This window comes from Caloenas nicobarica, chromosome 2 (genome assembly GCF_036013445.1).
Source record: "Caloenas nicobarica isolate bCalNic1 chromosome 2, bCalNic1.hap1, whole genome shotgun sequence".
Classification (NCBI taxonomy): domain Eukaryota; kingdom Metazoa; phylum Chordata; class Aves; order Columbiformes; family Columbidae; genus Caloenas; species Caloenas nicobarica.
In genome coordinates, this window is record NC_088246.1 from 147,985,050 (window position 1) to 148,008,736 (window position 23,687).

General features: G+C 33.6%; 1 protein-coding gene across 4 annotated transcripts in view; it reads right to left on the reverse strand.

The window, feature by feature from the left end:
- The window catches only part of CSMD3 (CUB and Sushi multiple domains 3), a 647,755-nt gene that overhangs the window by 37,451 nt on the left and 586,617 nt on the right, over window positions 1–23,687 (reverse strand). For all 4 annotated transcript variants that reach the window (XM_065630191.1, XM_065630190.1, XM_065630189.1 and 1 more), the window contains 7 exons: window positions 19,356–19,529; window positions 17,709–17,882; window positions 14,809–14,994; window positions 12,094–12,267; window positions 5,659–5,841; window positions 4,767–4,943; window positions 2,185–2,364 (listed from right to left, as the gene is read on the reverse strand). In XM_065630191.1, coding sequence (XP_065486263.1) covers window positions 2,185–2,364; window positions 4,767–4,943; window positions 5,659–5,841; window positions 12,094–12,267; window positions 14,809–14,994; window positions 17,709–17,882; window positions 19,356–19,529 — 1,248 coding nt within the window. The remainder of the gene's footprint in view (window positions 1–2,184; window positions 2,365–4,766; window positions 4,944–5,658; window positions 5,842–12,093; window positions 12,268–14,808; window positions 14,995–17,708; window positions 17,883–19,355; window positions 19,530–23,687) is intronic.

Here is a 23,687-nt window from a genome sequence, read left to right on the forward strand (position 1 = left end):
GAGCTGAATATTAGAGAAAGAAATACTAGTCAATAATTAGGAAACAAGACAGAAGAAGTAGCATGAAAGCAGGTGTAATATCAGAATTTTAGAATCAGAAAATCAAAATATCAGGACAATACCCAGCAAAAAAGCAGAATGCCTGTCAGAATATTTTGGTCAGAGATTTAACTATAAATATGTACAGCAATATTTCTCTGTTTAAGGGCTGAAAGTATATTACAAATGGAAGTCTGCAGAAAAGACAATGTTTGAATACTTGAATATTTAACCGCAGATGAATATTCATCCTTTTCCAACAAGGCAAAGCCAGAGAATTATTTATATCTTCTGTTTCAATGGCACTGTGACAATTATGCATCCCTTTTCTGCCCAGTTCATTTTCCAATTATTTTAACTAAATGGTACCAGAGGACTCTGACATTTCCTCCTGATATTAGGAACCAGTTGTTGTACATTTAAAACACACAACTGCATATTATATATTATTTTTAATTACATAGTCAAAGAAATGGGAGTTTTTAACTTAGCTAGTGCACTCACACAAATCTGTGTGAAGTAGAACAAAATTCTGAGAACATTAGAGATTCTGCATATGATTATTATTTAGTTTTTATACAATCTGTAAATATGTGTGACCTAGAACCAGAAAGATTCAAAAACTCAAGACGAAAATTGACAGCCTAACTCTTTCTTTGTATGGTTCTGTTTGAATCAATCAGGGTTAGATCTCCTGCTCCCAGTTAGGTGCCCTGTAGTCCTTAAGAATTTGAGGCTGGGAGGCTATATCATAAATACTTGATTGTCTTATGATCTTCTAGCTGTCCATTTACAGCTGCTCTTGGAGACAGACAGACTCTTGGCCAATAGGACCAGTATGGCTGTTCTGTTCTTAAAATGAGTTTTATAATTGAAGCTGAGGATGGCTAAGAGCCTCTACACAAATAGAAACAGAATACAAATAGAAAAAAAAAAATAAGTTGTTAAGAGCATCTTGAAGTCTGACATCCTCAAGAATGTGTTGGGAAAATAACTTTCAAAAATGGCGTTATCAAAGATGAATTAGAATTAAACTGGACTTGGTAAGATACTGGGAGGATGACACATAGTAAGGAAAGTAATTGCAAATGGGGTGGAGATCTGAAAATTATTTGATGTTTTTTGATGAATGAATTCAGAGGAGGAAAATGAGAAGTGCTGACCAGGTATGTAACCACACTTCCTGAAAACAAAACAGAAGGAAGATGGATGAGAACAAAGTAAGTATAAATTAACCAACTAAGTTTAAAAGAACAGAGATCAGACATACTTAGTATGAATCAGAAAGAAAACAAGAAAATGGTAATGTTGCTTCTCTACACCTGTGGTATCAGGAAGAGTGAGAAAAATAACTCCAGAGAGATGTTTTAGGGTTTAGCAAGAGAGTTTCTCAGAGAAAATTGTTTTGATGACAGAGATAAGGTGGTCTTTTAGTAAGTTTCAGATTTTTTGCTGTTAAAATTTCAAAAGAGAGCATTAAAAAATTCCAATAAAACAGAAAAATCAGGAAGGTGATAAAAGAGAAAAAGGGAAGATCTTGAGATTAATTCTTTCAGTTTTCACAGTGGAGAAAATAACATGAAGCATAAAAATGTTTGTTAGGAAATTTGCTGGAAGGATTTAGTCTTTTTGCTGATTATGTCAATACAGCACAGTGATGCTTAAAGGTGTATGCCTAATGAAGGAGGGATCAGAGAAAAATCATAGTATTATGGATTGGGTAACCCATAACATTCTGCCTTTGACAAAGTTTGGTTGTATATATGCAGACCTTTCCCAAAGGTGTCTATCACGTGCTCGAGTTGACAGGGACATACATAAGGTCATTTTTGGCATGATATACTAACCTTAACAAAGAAGCAAACAAATCTAAACCATCATTTCATAATGGCTAGTTCAGTTTAGCAGCAAAGTAATAAAATGTTCTATAAAGCAACAAAAAACTGTTCAACATACTGTGCTGGTATGAAAAATAAAAGGGAAAAGAAGCAAAAGACGAAGTCAGTGTTTGTGCAGCCAAAAAATCAATTCAGTGTATTCATAAAACAGTAAATTTTGATTTATGTGGAAATATTTGGCTGTCATTACAATAAACAGTGGATGTAAATGCCATAGAAGAAATAGTTGACAAAATAAATGTTGTACCTTTACATGTTGGGATTATTCCACTCCAGGTGCCATTGCTAGTACAAGTGCGAATTAAGGAGCTATTTGGTTCCATTGTATATCCAGGTTGGCACATATAAGTAACGTTTTGTCCAACAACATAATCATCACCATATCTCATGCCATTGGCTGGGACTCCTGGATCTCCACAACTGATAACTGCAAGTGAATGGTTGAAGAATAAGTTTTAAAACCTAAATGTGATTTATTTATATGTGAGAGGAAAAACCTAGGGCAAAAATAGGAAGTTATAGGGGAAAAAGGGAGAAGTATCATAAATCTTATGTCCGTCAAGACAAGATAAACATATATGCCATCTGAATTAGCTGACAAACACAGCATGTGGAGCTGTCTAACAGTTACAGTTGGAGAATATCAATGCATCTGTTTAAGAGTAGAAATAATAGACTGTACAATATTGATCAGTAAAATGTCAAGATTATAAAATGAAAAAAAAGCAAGAAACAATCCACATGTCACTACCACAGTTTGATAACACTGAAATTTTCCTATCAGTTCAGAGCTTAGTTTCTGAAGAAGCAAATATCTGTTGTCTAGTTTACTTTTCCATTGGTACATCCTGAAAGAAAATAGAATCTGGAAAACTCAAGATATCTGTCTGCAAAAGGCTACCACTTTGTAAGTGCTTATGTGGTTAATATGCACATGAACAGTCGAGAACATTCAGGCAATACCCAAACATGGGATACATCTTATGACAAAATTAGGCCTATAGTACTTTAGTGAGTGAAAATGGTTGTAAAACCTCTTGTGACTTCTAGTGTCAGGAGATAATTTAATCTCCTAAGGAGATCAAATATTCAAAAGGAGTTAATAAAGAGTTACATTATTTTAATCTGAGAATAATATTAAAATAGGTAAGTTTCTGTCAGATCTACTTAATTGAATCTATCAATTTCTGAAACAGTTTTCAGAGTAAGAGATCTTGAGAACCCTAGTGACAATGACAAAAAACTCTTATTTTCCAGAGATAATCAAACATCAGGAAAAATTCTAGTTCATACAAAATAAAGCCTGCATGTGTTTTACAGTTTGTCTTATAGTAAACAATTCTCCTATAGTATTGTTATTACTTCTAGGTAATTGTGGGAGGCAATTTCCTGGGCAGAAAGCACTTCCTGGTCACTTCCAACTCAATGCCAAAGCATGAGTGAAATGAATGGCACTGTCTCTGTATCCTGGTTTCTAAGATGAGAAATCCCATGACTACATGTTTGTACTGTATTCTGGCCAGGTCCCTTGATTTAAATAATTGGGGAATTGAGAATTCAAGGCATATAGTATAGCTGTTCTACAGTTTATCACAGTTTGAGTGAGCAGATACTAATTAAGCTGCATGTATAAATTATTAAAAAAAAAAAAAATAATGTCCACACAATTGCTGTCTACAGATACAGAAGAGAAAACACACCAGGGGTTTAGCCTAAAGGTAGGTAGTGCAGTGACAAAGAAAATTTGAGATCAGCCTATTTTATTTTAAATATGATAACACAGTAAATTAATTTTGTTTTAAACTTTAAAGGCACAGATTTTTCTTTGTCATTCTTAAAAAATACAGAGCTGTGAAAGACAGAACTGTTTCTCTTAGTTACATGAGTATATTAAAATACATATTCTACCTTTCTCTATATGACATATTCCATTTACTATCCTTAATGTTGCAAATTCAAATAAAATAATCCTTGATATTTTTCCAGGTATACTATTGTTTTGACTGGGTTACAATATAATTCTTATGCCTTTATCCTTTTTTGCCCTGATCCTTGTTTCATCTCTTTAGATTTTCCTGTGCAAAGAATATTCCACTGTTACTGTAGAGATTGTAACCTTACCACATACTGACACTTTAACATTTAACAGCAAGAGCTACCATGGCTTTAGCGGATCTCTAGGTTGTTCTACCTTCTCAAAATTCCTACCTTCTTATCATTAATTTTTCAGGCTTTATTTCAAAGAAAAAAAAAAATCCTGATTTCTTTCATGCGTTTTTTGCCCTTTTGTACTTACTAGTTTCTATCTTACTAGAGGAAAAAAAAAATGCCTGAAAAAAAAGACTTCGGGGAGAAAAAGAGTGATTCTTCATATTACTGTGATGTAACATTAGAACAGTTCATAGAGGTGGGTTAAGAGTGGTAAGGAAAAGATTCTTTGGTTCTTTTGTCTTATACTGCAGCATTTGACTTTCAAAGAAAGTCCACTGAAGGGTAGAGATTTTCCTTAGCCCTCCTTATGATATATTATAAGATATAAACAAGATTAAAAACAGATACTAGTAAAGAATTAAAGTAGGTAGATCATGTAACCATACAAATCCCTTAAACTGTAACAGCAGTCTATATAATTTACTATACTGTGCCTGTCTTTAAAAAAAGTTCTTAATCTTCTTGTAGCACTACATTTTTAAAAGTATTCAATGTACAAAATTATGCATGAATTAGTGCAAGAAAAAGCTGAAGACTTTAATCATATCCAACTTCCATATTTTACTTTATTGTCTTTCAGACAATAAACAAAGACTATTCCTTAGAGGTTGGTCTTACTTGTGCAGTTTGGCAAGGATCCAGACCATGTTCCATTGGCAGTGCATTGTCTTACAGATGATCCAGAAAGTATGTATCCTTCCATGCATGAATAAATGACCGAATTAGAGAATGTAGTTCCATCAATACGAAATACTTTTCCATTAGCGGTTGTTCCTGGATTACCACACTGCACAGCTATAAAATGAAATGTGAAATGACTTTTACATGTAGTAATGTTATTTTTTTAAATAGTAATGTCTAAGGACAAACTTACTGCTATCTGTGTTACGTGGTAGAAATCTGTGCTGTTATCCTGAAAAATATAAGTTTTACCACCTACTGGTAAGGCATGTTCTACAGTAAATAGCTGTTTGCATGAATTATTTGTTTTTACCTTTTTGTATGTAGGGAAACAGAGCCTAGAAAATCGCCTTTAAAAATTGCATTAAAGGAAATCTAATTTAGCTGTAAAGACAAACTCCCAAGAAAATGTCTGATCTACAATTATCACTGTGGATTTAATTTGGCTCTGTTGTATGTATACATATATATCACCACCAAAGTATGTTTCCTACCTAATTCAAAACACAGAATAGAGTCAAAATACTATTTCATAGGCAGGTGTAAGCCTGATGTTTCCCAGTGCTTCAATGCTCGACTTCTTTTTTTTTCTCCTACTCAGAGTAGAAATCAACAGTTCAGTATATTTTTTTTCTCAAAATTTTGAAAACTTTCAGCTTCATAGGTGCCAGGAACTTATTTCAAACATCTTCTTAGGAAAAAAAAAAAAAAGTCAGTCCAAAACCAACTATATACAATTCACAACACAAAACTGGCAATGTAAAATTTTTTTCTGATTAAAATTTTTAACAAGACCGTTCAAGCAAAGAGTACATCTTCTGTGATTTACCTTTACACTCAGGTTGCTTTCCTGTCCAACTTCCATTTGCCATACACGTTCTTTCTTCTGAGCCATGGAGGATATACCCAACATCACAGCTGAAATGTACTGTGCTTTTAATTTTAAAATTGTTTTCTTCTCTAGATCCATGACCTGGGATACCTGGATCACCACAAGAACCAGCTGTATCACCTAGAATTTAGAGTGCAAAGAATAGAATAAATATGTAATCTTATGATGCTGCATTTAAAAAATATGTTTCTAGGTATTTATAAATAAATTTATATTTATATTTTTAGAAATAAGCATATATCCTGGTGGGTGTGTATACCTGTAATTACAAAATTACTTGATTCTCAAATAATTTCTTTTTACTTCGTTTATATAAGTACAGAACAGAAACTATATTTATCACAAGATTCCCCTTAGACCATGCTAAATTTTGGTAACAGAATCATCAAACAAGAATAGAGAAACAAAAAGAAAGACACGAAACTTTGGTCATTTTTCTTTTAAAATAAGGAATTCTGAGTGAAACCAAGGTCCTGATCATAAAGATAATTTTCTTGTTTGCCTATAACAAACGTTCATAAAATACTTCCTAGTTTTATGATATCATTAGAGTTATAAAAGTTTTGCCATTGAATGAAAGCTCTAGTCAACAATTTTATGTACATCTGGCATGAAGCATTTCCCTGATTTTTAGAAATGTTGAAAGTTTATTTCAAGACTGCCCGAAAGCTAAAATCTTCCTCAGCTAGAAATGTTTAAGGAAATTCCAAGATTCCAAGAGAGTAAATGTTTTCTACTGTTTTATATCAATGTTGAAATATAATAATAATAACAACAATAATAATAATAACAACAACAACAACAATTATCTCTGAGATTATACCTCAAAATCTTCATTTATGGTGAGAAATTTTAGGAACTTCTAGGTAACCTTGTATTTGCACAGCAGGTCAGTTGTTTAAATCTTTTAATATGTACTTTAATATGTTTTTAAAGGTCTTTAAGCTAACTTTCTATGTAATAAGAGATTAAGGCATATTGTATTACTAAGTTTCAATACAAAATATTTGAATTCTAGAATTCTTGGAGCTGCACTGTTCCAGTTTTTGTCCATGGATATTCAGCTTACTTCTTCTAATAACTTCTAGTAATTCAAACATCTTCGTATTTTTGAGACCATACTTGCATCATTTTGTACTCAGTTACACTAATGTAAACAAAGAAGAATTATTTTAAGAATGAGCTAGAAAGCTTTAATTCAACTACTGAAGAACCTCCTATTAAAGCTTCACATTAGAGACTATTATATTAAAATATCTGTACAAATTATGTAAAGAATGGTTTCTGTAGAATAGCCATATTTTCTGGTATTTATCTAAGCTTAAGTAGCAGTAATAAGAGAAGGTCTTACACAGAAGTAGTAAACAAAGTTGCCTGCTTCAATTACCCAGAAGACTAAAAGTGACAAACTCACTGTCTAGTGCTTCTATGGGAAGTTAGGGCCTTGGAGGTGTAGATGAAGGGAAAAAGAGAGCTTCCCTTGCCTTGGTTGGCAGTGTGTGTCTGTAAACTGCACTGTTGGAGTGACTGGTTGGACACATCTCTTTACTAACAAAAGCATGTACAGTACTGAATAGTGAAAGGAATAAGAGTAGAACTAGGTTGCTTTGCTTTGAGAATTATGATGTATTAGCAAATACTTCACTTAGTCCTATACGTCCAAGAAGCTGAGTATATTTTTGTCACTTGTTAAGGCAGTTCATGTGTCAACCTGCAGTTTTGTAGGTCACGCTTACTATTTTTTATTTCATTTCATATAGGTTATGATTTTTTCTTTCCCCACAAATTCACTAAAAAACAATATAACTAACAATATAACTCACAGGAGCTGTTCTGCAGAACTCGTAAAGGCTTGTTTGGAAAAAGAATGTAGCCATGGAGCCTCAATCTGAAGGCACATCTGGAGAGTCATAGATAAGGGTGGAACTTTGCTTGGAATAGCAAAAGAGAACCAATCCTATCCAACCCCATGACGAAGCAGCTGACAGAGTAGACTGTGAACCATCCTTACTACTTCAGAAGCCAATTTTATCATTACTTAAGTTAACCAAGCTTAAACTAACACCTTTAATTTGAGAATAATCAAACAAACTAACACAGCCGTGCTTATTACATTGTGAACTTCTGTAGAATGTATGTGCAAAATTACATGGTCCTATGTATTTTGATGCTTTCAGAAATAATAAATAATAATAAATAATAAAACTCAAGTAAGTATAAGAGCTAGCTGACTGTCTGGTTCAAAATCATAGACTCAAAATTTTAGGTTCTTCTCTGTTTATCCATTTCATTATGTGACACAGATCAGTAAAGCAGCCTGCCAGCCCTATTTAAAAAGAAACTGTAAATAGTTCCAAATTATAGTAAGTAAAATAATTTTATAAGCTCCATGTCCAAGACAGTTTGGTGACAACAACCCTCTAGTTTGAAGATAGTCTGCTACATATTTTTAAAATAGTTTAAAAATGTCCTAGATCAAGGTGTTGTTTCTTGGTTTTTTTTTTTTGGGAATCCATATCTTTCATTTTCCAGTATTATTTATCTGGACCTGGAAGAATTAGGGGCTGGGCTTATAAATTATTCTGTACTTGTAAAGTGTCTACAATAACAGCTCAGTTTTCAGCAAGTCACTTGGCATTATGCCTAAATAATTTTATGATGAAAAAATGAAAACAGGCTTTTTGCTATGCCAAGTATAAATTGCATATCTCTCTTGTAAATGAAATGCTATGTTCTTTCCTAAAGCCTAATTATTACTGGGAATTATTATCCTTTTAATCTTAGGGAGGTTAACCACCATCTCTTTTGATTGAAGGTTACGGAAATTATTTTTCTAAATGACTAATCACATCATGAAGTGACAGTGATATAATCAATGATATCATAACAGAACATATTTTTATTACCTCATGCAGAGGTTCAAATAAATGATTTTCACAGTCAGTTATGAGCCATCCTTCACCCACATGTTTAACAAATTCTCAACTGGCATTTAATCTTAATAACAAGGAGGGTATTTAGACCACTTCAGTAAGTACACAGCCATTGCTGCACTTACAAGAAATTCTAAGTGGCTGCAGATTTCTGACACCAGCTGATATGCGTGTGATGAGCGAAAACTGTGTTTCTGAGTGCCAATAGATATCAAAGGGACATGACAATTCCTTCTAGGTCTAGGATGTGAAACATGAAAGTGCCATGTAACAAAAATGAAACTGTCTTAGGGATGATGTGACAAAATTTGGTTACATTATGTTAGCTGACTTAGCATTTTCTGTTCGAATTCTTCTCCATATATGAAAAGGACAAGCATACTGTGTCTTTTGTCAGTTGAACATTATTTATTATTAATTATTAATATCATCAACAAAAAAATACAAAGTTTAAGGCTTTAACGTGCATTAAAAATGAAGAAATAAAGTTATCAAGTCTAGTAATGAAAGCCAATGATTTCACATGTTTTCAGATACAAAATATGGAAATTCTTCACAGTAAACTACATTTTTTTTAAAGGATTTCAGATATATGCTTTGAAGTCAAAATCTTGAAGTTTTTTAAGCTGGAATTATAGTTTGGTACAGTACAGATAAAGAAAACAACAGTTCGTTTTCTGTCAGAATTTGATTCCCTATGATTAACATTTGAATCTATGTCAAAAAAGTGTTTCTTCATGTATTGTGAACAATTAATTAGATCTGATTAGAGTTTCTTATCCCTGGGTACCAAAATTGTCAATTGTCATTAGAAAAAAAAAACCACACCACCTATTTTCATGTAGGTCACTTATGAATGCTTATTGCAAGATATTTGAACACTTATTTAATTTAATAGGATGATTATAGAATAGTCTTCTTATCAGCAAGGTTTCTTAGATACTTCATGTACATTTTCAGGTTTCATATTTGTATTCCTTGACATTTGTTTATTTCTTTTGTTTTGTTTTGTTTTCTTTTCCTAAGTCACAAATTAGTGGAGGGGGGTTGTGCATGTTTGATTGTTTATTTTGTTATTTCATCGGGGGTTTGTTTGTTTGTTTTTCTTATGAAGTCTATGGAAAACTACAATAAGTAGCCTTAGATTTTATCTAAAGAGGATTTTTTGCCCCCCAAAAAATGCATGCATACTAGCTGTAAAAATATTTTTGATGAACCTAGTTTGCATTTGCAGTTTGCATAAATATATCATTCTTTATTAAGTAATATTATTTTGCCTTAAGCTTTTATTTCTAGTGCATAGTTCTAAACATGGTAGGTTATATGAACTTGATCTTTGTTTCCATTGCAGCAAATTTCCCTCTGATTTTAAAGATAGAATGTTTAGGGATTAAATTAGGTGTTCCCATTTTCTAGTTTCCACCAAATTTTAGGTTGTAATGGCAGATTATTGAAAGAAGAGGGACTCATAGAAAAAGTTAATAATATTTATGTTGTCCTTGTCTGCAACTACTTCATAAAAGTTTTCAGTAGAATGCCCAGATACCGAAAAATTCTTATTTTCAGAATTTAGTGCAAGATTTTAACCAAGAAGCACTATTTTAATATTTGTTATTAATTTTTAATCATTTATGTGTCATAGGTATTAAAAATTCATATTCTGAAACTGTAGCTGACAATCAGTTTATATCTGAATGCACTGAAGACATGAAGGCAGGAGGAAAAAAGAAAAAGGTTTGGAATATGTAACACCCCACCTAGAGTACTGTATCTAGTACTGAGATCCCCAGCACAAGAAGGACATGGACCTGTTAGAGTGGGTCCAGAGGAAGGTCATAAAAATGATCAGAGGACTGGAACACCTCGCCTGTGCAAATAGGTTGACAGAGTTGAGGTTGTTCAGCCTGGAGAAGGAAAGGCTCCTGGGAAACCTTATTGAAGCCTTTCAATATATAAAATACCTAAGAATGATGGAGACATTTTACCAAGGCCTGTGGTGACAGGGCAAGGGGCAACAGTCTGAAACTGAAAAGAGGGTAGGTTTAGTTTGGACATACCTGGTCTAGTGGAAGGTGTTCAAGTCCATGGCAGGGGAGTTGGAACTAGCTGATCTTTAAAGGACCCTTCCAATCCAAACCATGCTATGATTCTATGATTTTCTGTATGATGAGGGTGGTGAGGCTCTGTAACAGGCTGCCCAGAGAAGTTGTGGATAGCCCATTCCTTTGAGCAACCTGATCTAGTTGAAGATGTCCCTGCACATTGCAAGGGGATTGGACTAGATCATCTATGGACGTCCTATCCAAGCCAAACTATTCTGTGATTCCACTATTCCATTATTCTAGTGGAAGATGTCCTTGCCCATGACTGGGGGGCTTGGACTAGATGATTTTTGGAGGTCACTTCTGACCCAAACTGTTCTATAATTCTAGATTTACTGATGCTCTTAAGAACCTCATATTTTTAGTGTGATACTGGTATAACAGCACAGTCAGATTTACATATTCGTTATTTTGCACCTCTTGCTTTGGCATAGCTGTAACACAAGAAATTTGTTACTTGTTTTCTTCTTATTTTCAGCCTTTGAAGATATCTAAGTACTCTGAATTACATAGGTCTGAAAAAGGTCCAAAATCCCACTGATTTGTTTAAACTATATAATGGAAACATGAGGATTACAAGAAATAACCTCCCTCCAGTATTGAGAATTGAAACTGACAACATGATTAACCTCTATCACAATCCGTGTTTATATACCCTAAGATGAGAAATGGGATTTAGGCAAATCCCAAATTTCTGTGTAACTTGGATTTCTGTTTTTCACTTGATGATTGCTGTTAAATTGAATCAAACAGAAATTTTGAAATAGAACTTTTCCTAAGCATTAAGCTGATCAGAAAACATATCTTGACTTCAAGTGAAGGCTAATCTATTACAAGGATTACATAGTGTTCCCTCAAAACCTGAGCATACTATCCTGAAATTATGTTGAACCCACTTGGCCTTATTATAAAGACAAATGTATTATGTAACTAAGTTATATTCCTAGGATGTAAAGTCAGCAGATACTTTGGAATTAAAACAAAAACAACAACAACAACAACAACCACCAAAAAACAACCATCATCTTGAAGAGATAATGATGCAAGGTTTCCTTGTGGAAAGTAATACTCTTGCCATAAGTAACATAGAAAATATTTTCAAAACAAACCAGTTCCTTTAACATTCTATTGAATATGCAATTTCCTGTTCATATTAAATGTCACTGAGAAAGCCTACTTCTCACAAATTATTTTCTTGCTAATAGTTTTAACTTTTACTTCTATTGAGACAGTACTTCAGTTTTATACATGGTTTTCCAGATTTTAAAATGGCCTTCTGATAAACTCAAAATAAATTCAAAACAACCAGAGCACATTCATTAATTCAAAAATATTACCTGAGCAATGAGGAAGAGATCCACTCCAGTGTCCATTTAACTGACATGTGCGAGATGACTGCCCTAACAGCGATCGTCTACCTGTGCAGGTATAATGAACAGTAGACCCAAACGTATATTTTTCTCCAGACAGGACCGCGTTAGGAGGCACGCCAGGATGGCCACAGTCAATCACTACAATGCATAATTATTGGAGATAAAAAAAGGTTATTATCACTGCTCAAACAGTTTGTAGCTATCATTTTCATTACTCCATACGTAAACTTTGTGAAGAGGCTGACCTTTTTAGGGTTTGGGGGAGTGGGGCACATTATGTGATTAGAAATGCAAAATATATAATATTACAGACCAAAAGCTGTGAAACAAATGTTTAGAGACGTCAAAAAGGTATTCTAGATATAGATATTGATATCGAAAGACACTCATTCATGAAGTTGATCTTTATGGCAAGAACACGTGCACATACACACACACACACACACAAACACACACTCACACATCTACTCTTCAGAGAAAAAGACCAAAACAAGCATCTTCATAAGACCAAAACAAAATGACAAAAGGTCTTATGCATGATTATGCAGAACATTATCTACATGGACAACGTATGCAATGGAAACAAAGTTATGTATTGAAAAGAAATAGCTAGCCTGTCTTTAAGATTAAGAGCACATATCAAAAATGTACAAAAGAAACCCCTTGCACGTGGAATTAATATAGAGGAAACTTTGAAGAATTTCAATGGCTATTTCTTTTTCCCTGAAAAATCCCAAAAACCAAAATATACAGCTAATACTGATTATGGATGAGATACATAACATTCTGGAAAAACAGAAATAAGTATAAATTCACATTCTCTTCCGGTCAAATATGGTGATGTATCAGTAAAATTAAAACGTTATTAAAGTCCAATTAAATTTACAAACATTATATCCTAATTATTGAGTACTGAATGAAAAAGTACACTTGAAGTTTCTTTAATGTGTATGCTTGTCAGAAATTCTTATCATTCTATCTGACAACTGGGAATGTCTGTATATGTCATCTTATGTGGGAAGAAAGTCAGGACAAGCTGCGGTGTTAGAATTACTGAAAGGATGGCACAGATACCAGCAAAAAACTAGTGCCCCTTATTTGGATTTCAGGCCTGGAAGTTGCAGATTTTGTGTACTCTCACTTCAGTAGCTTAAAAATAGCAAATCAGAGCATGTCTATCAGAACTCAATTGAGAATATTTTGCATTACAGAAGAACGTGGTATGGTCATTGGAATTCTTTGAGGTATATTGTCCAAATACTTCAAGTACATTTCAAATTTGAAGTATCTTTCTAGCAACATGTACTTAAGTAGCAAATGCCCTGGAGGAGAGTTGAAAGGGGATTATGATCCAGGCCAGTGCTGCATTCTGCTTCTTATAGGATTGATAGTAGCTAGAAGTACTTTAGCTACAACACATTTCAAAAGAATTGAGTAACTTTACAGGTGAACAACTTTTCCTTTGTTATTGTGTCTCTTCTGCATTAAGCTGGCAATATTTTTAAAAAAAGGTATCTTCTTTGAGACTAGAGATTGAAAACCAGCTAGGTCAAAAAAAAAAAAAAATCCAGCCTGGGTCAAAGAAAAACATCCAGCCAGCTTTCCACTTCTTTTCCATTGCTCTTCATGTTGAACCCTTAAACTCTTTGTTATAAGTTTAACTCGGACTTGCAGTTGAGCTACTTATTCCATCAATGAAAGGGACAACTTCCAGAACTAAAGGTTTTAAGAGTAAGAAGAAATAAAGTTTCAGTTGTTTTGTTTTTTTTTTTAACTGGGGAGACACAATAGCAGAACTGGAGGAATCTCAATTAAGGAAGACTAATCAAGGTAGAACTGAGAACTAGTACCTACAATATTGTAAATATATTTCCTGAATAGGAAACCCTTAGCCTGTCTTCCTTTAACCTCTAGAAAACAAGGCTTTCAGCCTTTCTCAGAGAAAAATTTTGATCCTAAACCAAAATATTTTTCATAGACTTGTAGAGAATTAGGTAAAACGTCTGTCCCAGCCAATTAAAAACCTATGAAATATCTGTGGATATATCTATATCATAGTTAGAAATTTGCCCATGTCAAGCCAGAACAAAAACAAACTCCTTGTGTTGATCCACTTGCCTTCCTTGGGGGCGAGGCTGCATATGACTATGATGTTCAGGTACCTCTGGTAGTGTGGTAAGCTGAGGACATGATGCAGAGGACACTGTTGGTGCTCTACAGTGCCATTACTATTTGCTTACTCTCCTCATAGATAGACTGATCTTGCTGTTGTCCCAAGAGAAGTCCAGAAAGTAGCATGGTATCAATAATTGGGTGCTATAATTTTTAAGTTTCAATGTGATTGTAGCTTTGTTGCTAATAGAGGCCACATATTGGCAAAGTCAATGGATATGTTTTATCTTTGATCTCTGCTATCAGGGATCATTGTGCTGAGGTATTCAGAGATGATTTTTCCAGTTATTGCATTTCCCAAGGCTTCTATGTTATTTTCTGCATACAATAACAATATAACTGTATTACTTCAGCTGCTACTTAGATCTTCCATCGTTACTGCACACACACAAATGTATACAAATACAATGAATCTAATTGCTGTCATAAGACTGACGGAAATGTTGTGTAAAATAATACCTAATCTTGTTCACATTCTTTACAGAAGAATACACATTATCTACTTACTAATGCATTCAGGTAGAGGTTTGTCCCAGTGGCCATTTGGTTGACAAATTAAAACTGAAGAGCCAAATAAAAAATATCCAGGATTACAGTCATAAAATACTACTGTGCCATATGTGAAATTTCCATGTTCAATTTTACTTTCTCTTATGGAATTTGCAGGAATTCCAGGATCAGAACAATTGACCACTAAAAAGAAAAAGAGCATAGATTTGAGAGTTACGCAAATACAGCCTACTAAAACTGTCTTTAAATGGTCTCCTGTTCGTTGTATGAGAAACTTCCAATGTGTTGTACCCCGAATTTATATATAATGATACTGAATTAGGAAGCTAATACGAAACCAGGAGATGCTAAAACTGGGAGATGCTAAACTCGAAGAGAAAAGGAAATATTTCTTCACAGACTGTGATGTTGCTGTTAAAGTATTTGCCACTAAAAGCGAAAACAAAAGTTGGAAACAGGTAGTGGGGCTGGATGTGCCTTTGGTCTAACCCACACAGCCGTGCAAATATATTTCTGTTCCTATACTAACATTTTGATAGTAGTGCACCCTTGCACCAGAAGTTTTGAGCTAAAGGGCACACGGTCAGTTGGGTAAGACTGGTGATTCTGCTAAAATAGGGAAATATCCCAACAAATGAGTATGTACCTTTAAAAATAGGGGTATACTTTGATAGTTAAGAATACTGATGGGTTTTTTTGAGTCCTCAACTACTTTAGGATTCATATGTTGGAAAATCACTGAAGTTGATTTTTTTTTTTCACCTTTTTTGCAACTTGCAGCTATCTACTTATCTGGGGGTTCATGGAGATTTTTTTAAGTTTCCATGCAATAGACTTCTCTGGTCAAGTATAGCCATCATTACCTACTCAAAGTGTCTCTAGAAAACTAGAGTTCATGTAAAAATTACTATTCCTATATTATAATCAGTTGCATGTATATATGCATACATGTGTATGTATCTGTGTGCAAATTTACACATCTGTGTGTGTATGTGCATGTTTGTGTGTACACAAAAGTATCAAAATATGCTAAAAAGCTGTGTAGTCTAAAAATAAAACAAAGCTATCACCAGATGCAATTTAAGATAATTTTTCCTACCTAGATCTGTCAATGCAGTCATTTTATGGCTCACCTACTCTCTCTAGTTGCTATCCTAAATGTTGGAATCTGTTTATGTGCTCCTCCTAGGAGTTCTCAAATATTGGTAACATAAGACTAGAATACATACATTTTTTGCTGATAGAAGTAACTTTATGGTTGGATTTGACTTCTTAAATGACAGATCATTTTTTTCAGTTATATTGATGGACACTGTTGAAAATTTATTATTTTTTTCCCAGAGGAAAATCTGAGCTGTATTTCTATCCGATTTCATTTTTGTAGACAAATGTTTTATAACATATGAACATTCATCTTCACATTATTAAGCATGTACTTAAGTAATGAAAATTATTTATTAATAAATCTGGAGTAGTGAATGCCTGAAAGAAAATACAAGCAGCTTTGACCATTCCAATAGTTTTCCACTATTATTATAGTTGGCTATACTTCAGCAAAATTGTAGACAATGTAACAACAGCAAGTGCACTGCTGAATTCATATGGCAATTGCAAATTCAGCTTTCTCAAAGGACTGAAGCCTTCTATATAGTCTTGCAATTAAGGCAGTATACAAATATGCAAGGTAACATATTTTTAATTTTTTTAATTCAACTTCAATGCAAATAGAACAAAATAGTATAAATTAGAATTGATTTCACTACACATTGCAGACATCACTAATAATTTTCTACACAAAGATGCTTCTTTTTATTCTTAAAGTTCGTTCTAAAACCAATAGAAGATTTCAGGACTATGCAAAATTTCAGAGAATAATCTGATCACTTTATTTACTGATTTCTACAGGCCAATAACATATCAGGCAGTTTGGCACATTATTCTGCAACACCAGAACACTGAGGTGATTTATAGCAGCTAGACTGAAGATGAGATTTATTAGGTATCTTTAATAAACAACACATGTTTAATATTGTAAATTTTAAAAATAATAACTTCTCATGAGCAAAATGTCCTTGGAAATTTCAGTTCTGTAAAGTATTTGGCAGCATCGTTTAAGGCAAAGTGACAAAAGGAAAGTGTAAAAAACCTATTGGAAGGAAAATACAGTATATAAAATTGTTAGAAATACATAACATGACTTAGGCTATGTACTGATAAAAATCCACAGAAGCTGCTGGAAGATGCTGAAAAAGAATCAATACAATTTTGGAATATGTGCGAGCAGGTTATAGCAATAAGTATATTTTTCAAAATCAGAACAATTAAAACATTTAAGAAGCACATAACAGCAGACTTAAAAAGGACAATGGTGATAAAGCATTTCTAAAAGTGCTTATGGAAACTCAAACATAGCTAATTTCATAATACTCTTTTCAGTGAAATAAATTTAAATATAATATCTAGAAGTGTTGAGAACCAATCCAAATTGATTACAATAACAGAATAAAATTTAGAAGTCGTGATCAATGGAAATGTAAAAGGGAAACCAAGTACATTGCCTTCTGTGGGCTAAAAATGAAGAGAACATTATTTGAGGATTTAAGCTTTTAATTATCTCTGCATAATTTTGCTTAAGGAACTTGTAGAAACAATTAAAAAAAAATCAATACAAAATACAGACACATAAGAAAGTTTCTCTGCAACAAGTATCCTGGCAACCTGAATGTAGAACGTACCTGACTGAAAAATCATAGAATCCTGAAACATCTTTAATAATTTGATGCCTGTTTGTTAGAGGCATAATTTTGTCTTGATAGTGTCCCTTTACCTTCAGCTTATTTTTTCAGCCTTAATTTTCCAAATAAGTTTGAAAAACCTGCAAATGTTTGCATTCCTACCTTTGCATATTGGAGGTGGATGGCTCCACTGCCTATTAGCCTGACACTGTGCTTTGGTTGGTCCTTGCATAACATACCCAGTATTACACGAGAATGTCACAACATCATTGAAGTTAAAACCATTTCCACTTGTTCTTCCATAAATAGGACTACCAGGGTGACCACAGCTAACAGCTAGCACAGCACAAAACAAAAAAGCAGAAACCAAACAGAACATGCTGTTACGCTTTTCATGATTTATGATATAGTAATCATTACAATAATCATATAACAGTAAAGTTTTGATAAGATAGTGCTTTCCATGAAAGATTCACATTTCTCTGAACTGAATAAGAACTAAGACATATTTTAGCAAATGTTCAAACACTTATTTAAATATTTAAATATATTGAATAGATTTTGCCATGCAGTAATCAAGGCAAATGAAGAAAACTTTTCTGAAGAATCAGAAGAAAAGCAAGCACTTGATATTCATCACATATAGTCTGAAACTGAAAGGAAATATTTCAGTGAGTTTGTTCCTCAGGTATTATTTCTTACAAATATGTTTTAGCATCAACACACTTTGTTTTATCTTTGAGGCCTAAGTACTTTGTGAAGTTATAAATTTATGACTGCATATATTAAACATTACGGGCATTGTGAAACTTTTATTGTATTTATATAAAACCTGGCTACAGGAGGTAAAGTTCCTTTTATTTGCCCACGAAGACCAGATGCAAAAATAGTAAGAAAATAAAGCACAAATTAATTTTCCTAAAATAATTCAAAAATGTGTAAATATTATCTTCTATGTTTTAACAAACTCCAATTGTTGATAAATAAAATGTTCATCAGTAATTTAAAATGAAAAAAAATCACAGAATAAATTAGTTAACTCTCAAATTTTTATAACTTTAGAAACTTCATTATTTTTGTAAATTAATCTCATTATGTCTGACAAATACACTTTCTTATTCTCTGTGTAGAATAGACTTATGACAAAATAAACCAATTCATTTAAACTAAAAAAAATTTTTTAAGCAACATCAAACCTTAACCTCTAGTATAGCATACTAATCCCCCACAAAAAAGTTGCTATATATTCTATGAATGAAAGTTAAATTCAATTCTGTATGTTCCATTAACATCACTAAGTTACTTTAATTACATATATTATCTTTATGTTACTGGTATAAGAAATTTGTGTATAAGGAGTTGCATTTTTTCCCCAAAAGAGTAATTGGCATCGTACATTAAACTGTGAACATTTGTAAAACTGTCAAGCAAAGATATGCATTCAGCCTACGGAGATGTTTTTTAATATACATACACTAACAATAAAAATAATTATTGTGTAAATAGATGTATGAAATTTGAATAAAATTTTGAATAATACCCACACACATTCAGTACTAATACACAACAGTAGTAACATGTCTGCCCACTGTACAAGCACAAAGAATGGTGAATTCATAAGTGAAAAGTCAGAATCATTAAATTTAAACACATAATCACAAGAATTCAAATAAAACAACTAAAGTTAAACAAATAAATAAATGTGAGACTATTTTTCTACACTTCATTTGAGCCTTTCATCTGAAGTGGAGCTATTCCTAAATATCTATCCTGTAACATAAATCTGTATGTGTTGCCATGCTTACTTACGCACACAGGATGGAAGTTGACCAGACCAGTTGTGATCCTGTTGACATATTCGTACAGAAGAACCAATCAGCCGAAAACCAGGACTGCACTGGTATACGACTGTGTCTCTATATCCATAATTTTCTCCAATTACTTGACCATTGACTATAAGATCTGGAATACCACAGTGACCAGCTAGGTTTTTCAAAGTAAATTAACAAAACAAAACCAAACCAAAACAAACAACAACAAAAAACAACCAACAAAACAAACAAAACAGTAAAAATGATCAGTAAATATGCCAGATAAATTTTAAATATACCTCCATAATTAAAATATATAATATCTTTCAATGTTTTTTATGGAATTAATTCAAAGGTTTATTTTTTTAACTTGAGCGAAACTGCAGCATCATATTTGTATAGGTAGGACACGTAAAAAAAATTACAGAAAGACAGTGTAACAAAGAGATTAAATGTCAAATATGTTACCAAATTTCTTTTCAAAAATTATGAGTAACTCCTTTTTATTAAAATCTATAAAATTCTATATTATTCCCCTTAGTTTTATTTTGATTAAGACTAAACTTAATAAAGTTAACATTACACCATTATACCAGTATATAAAAATGCATATAAATGCAAATAAAAATAATATTATAAATATCAATCCATGTGGCTATTATAAATACAGCCTTCTTACAATGGAAACAAATGAACTTGGACAATTTATTGTTGGAATCTGACTCTCTGGATTGTTTTCCATTCTTTCTGCCCTATTGTTTTCAAAGGAGATGTTTGAGCTAAAGGCAGTCTGTGTAACTACATCCAAATGTCCTGCAACCAAAACCCTTTCTTCATCTTGGTCTAATCTTCTACCCTGTATTCTCGAAATATATGAAATCATTTATTTACACTATGAAAGTCACAAACAGACATTAAATCTAGAGAGAGGCTGGGAAAAAGAATGAACCATGTGTCATTTGTTACTATTTTTCTTAATGAATTCTAGAAAATGGGCACTGTGATTCAGCTAACTGTGGTAATCTAAAGTCCCCTGAGAATGGTTGACCTCATGGAGACCACAAAAAAAACCCAAACAAACAAACACAAAAAAACCCAAATAAAACCCAAACAAATCCCACAAACAAACCCCCAAAACATGGGGTTGCTAAGAAGAAAGGACATTTAGAAGCAATATAGTTTGGATTGTTTTTTCCTTGAACTTTGTTTATAATACTCTGATGTAACTTTCTGCATTTTGCTGCATTCTTTCAGGGCTAGAAAATTCTTATTAAAAAAAAAATCAAATCTCAGATTTTCTTATAACTTGCATCTGACATCTTAAGCCTCATATAGTATTTTATTGTATGAATCATGATAAAAGCATCCAAATTCACAATATAGGCTGTATGTGTACCTTCACACAGATTAAATTGTTGAGTGCAGTATGACTTCTGTACAAGGAACAGGAGTACAAATCTGGCACTATTAAAGTGTATATTCACCCCTGTTTGTCTCCTCCCCATTTCCCTCAGTGTTACATAAGGACTAGGTGTACTTGAAATTTGTTTTACATTTTCTAGGATAAGATAGCATAATAGATGTTTATAAAATTTTTGTCAGAGTACTTCTTGATTCTCCAGGAAAGTTGTACTCTGTTCAGTACATAGTAGACTTTCTTGAACACGACACAAAGGGCCCAATTACCCAATTCTATCCCATTTGTGATGATAATAGGACTAACCAGATGAGGAGTAAAAACCAAGATGGAGAAGTTCAGTTTCTATCAGAAGTGCAACCAGATAATTTGCAGTGATTCAGATCATGTTCAAGGAAATAATTTTCTAATTGCATTTAATTACAAAATTTCACCTTGTTGTTAATTAAAATTTTAGTATTGTTATAGTGTTGCTTTATGGCAGTAGAGTAAAAGAAGAATCACCAGAAATGTCAAGCTCTTCTGCGCAGAGGGAATAAAACCGAAGTAATTCAACACATCAGGTGACTAAGATGACACTATAGTTTCTACAGCTGTGCATGGACATTAAAAACCAAACCAAAACAAAACCAACAAAAAACAACAAACAAACCACAGCTGCAACAGGTGAAAAATTTATTGTAAATCATCCATAGGTCTTCCATGAACATCTCTGTGTAGCTTGAGAAAATTTAAAATCACTTGGAATTCCCATCCTCTCAGCCTACTTCCTCTCATTGTCATAAACCTCTCAGACCCTAGGTTTGACAACTTGTTTTGACTTTTAGTTTCTTTTTTTGCTTTCTTCTCTTTTTACTCTTTTCTTTTTCTTTGGACTTCAGTAAAGCAATAGACACTTTTTTCCACAGCCTTCTCCTGGACAAACAGGCAAGGTACAGATTGGGTGGGTGGTCTGCAAGATGGGTAAATAATTGTCTAACAGGCCACACTCAGAGGACAGTGATCAATGGTTTTTACTCAGGCTGGCAGCCTGTCACAAGTGGGATCCGCAGGGATAAATAGTGGGTCCCATGCTGTTCAACATCTTCATAAATGATCTCGATGATGGGATTGAAAGCACCCTCACCAAGTCTGCTGATGGCACCAGACTGGGTGGTGAGTTGAACATGTCAGAAGGGAAAGCCATCTTACAGAGAGACCTGCACGGTCCCACACCTGGGAAGGAATAATCAAAGATCCCAGTACTGGCTAGAATCTGTGTGGCTGAGTAGCAGGTATACTGAAAGGGACCTGAGGGTCCTGGCAGACAACAAGCTGTACATAAGTCAGCAGTGCACCCTGCAGCAACAAAGGCAAATTGGATTCTGGGCCTTGTGTGCAGGGACATTGCTATCAAAGACAGAGATGCAATCATCCCACTCAGTGCTTGTCAGGCTGCATCTGGAGTCCTGTGTCCATTCTTGTCCCCACCACTGAAGAAAGATGCAGACAGACTAGAGAGGGTCCAAAGCAGGGCCTTGAAGATAGTTGAAGGACTGGAGAATCTGCCCTGTGAGGAAAGGCTGAGGGCGTTAGTCCCTAGAGAAGAGAAGGCTCTGGGGGGACCTCATCACAGGAAAGAGGATGAATACTTTCTCTTCGCAAGGACTCACATGGAGAGGACAAGGGGTGATGGGTAGAAGTTTCACTGGGAGAGGTTTTATCCCAACATTTTACAGTGAGAACAAACATCCACTGAAACAACCTCCCCAGGGATATGTAAGTTTTCTAAACTAAAAAATAAAGGAATCTAAATTTATGAAGACTATTACAAAACGGGATTTCTATCACAACAGAGTTCTAAATAAACTTATACTGACAGTGTTAAGGAATTAAATATCCTTTTAAAACAGGATATGCCAGACTTGTGACACATTTTTCATCTAAATTTTAAAAACAAATGAAAACCATTTGAGATTTGCAGCATTCGTCTCCAGTGTTCACTCTGCTTTCCAGGGGAAGTTTTGTCTGACTGAGACATTAAAAAAAACTTCAAAACAAACACCAGCTATGCACTCTCCCAAAACAAAACAAAACCCTGATGGGTTCAGATGTATTTGCTTCATTTTCAAAATACCATTTGTCATGTCATTGCATGTGGTAAGTTGTTTTGTATGTTTTCCACCGAAAGTGTATGTAGTGGTATACATAGTTGTTGTTAAGAGAACCTTTGGGAACATGACTGAAATTTTCACTAATTTATGCAGCTGAATAAATTCCTTAAGTTGCAATGAAGTCAGAGACTCACTAATATTTTCCAGAAGTTTTTTTCTTTGTTTCCTTTATTTTCCCATTCTCTTTCACACAGCCACAGAGCTGGTCTCCCTCAGAGGAAGTATAGATAGACCTTTCACTTATAATAGTTGCTATCACTACTTCTCCAAACTCAAAAAAAAGAAAAAAACAGGCATCTTAAGATGCCTGTGAAGATTTCCAAACTGTTCATTATACATTAAGGACATGCTGATATTCATTACTGTATATCCTGGTAGCTTTTATGATCAGTTCTGCTGTTGTTTTTCAGGACTTTCCTTTTAAAGTCTTATTTTAAGGGATTTGTGAAAAATAAAGATATTTACTTCCCATTTTTAACATTCTGAAATGGATTTTCAAAGTGCCATTCCGTAGCCTTTGATGCTTTGTGTATTATGTGCTTGCATCTATATATATAGGTGCATATATATACATATATAAATAGTGAGTTTAGGGTTTTGAAGGGTTTTTTGTGAATGTGGAAAGTTTTCAAACCTTTCAGATTACTGCTGATTCTTTGGTAGTCTGAGAAAAAGAAATAGTACACGTGTAGTTTTCTGAGAAACTGCCTTTGTTTCTGAATGAGACATTCTTCTTGTACAATGGCAACAAAGATTGTTC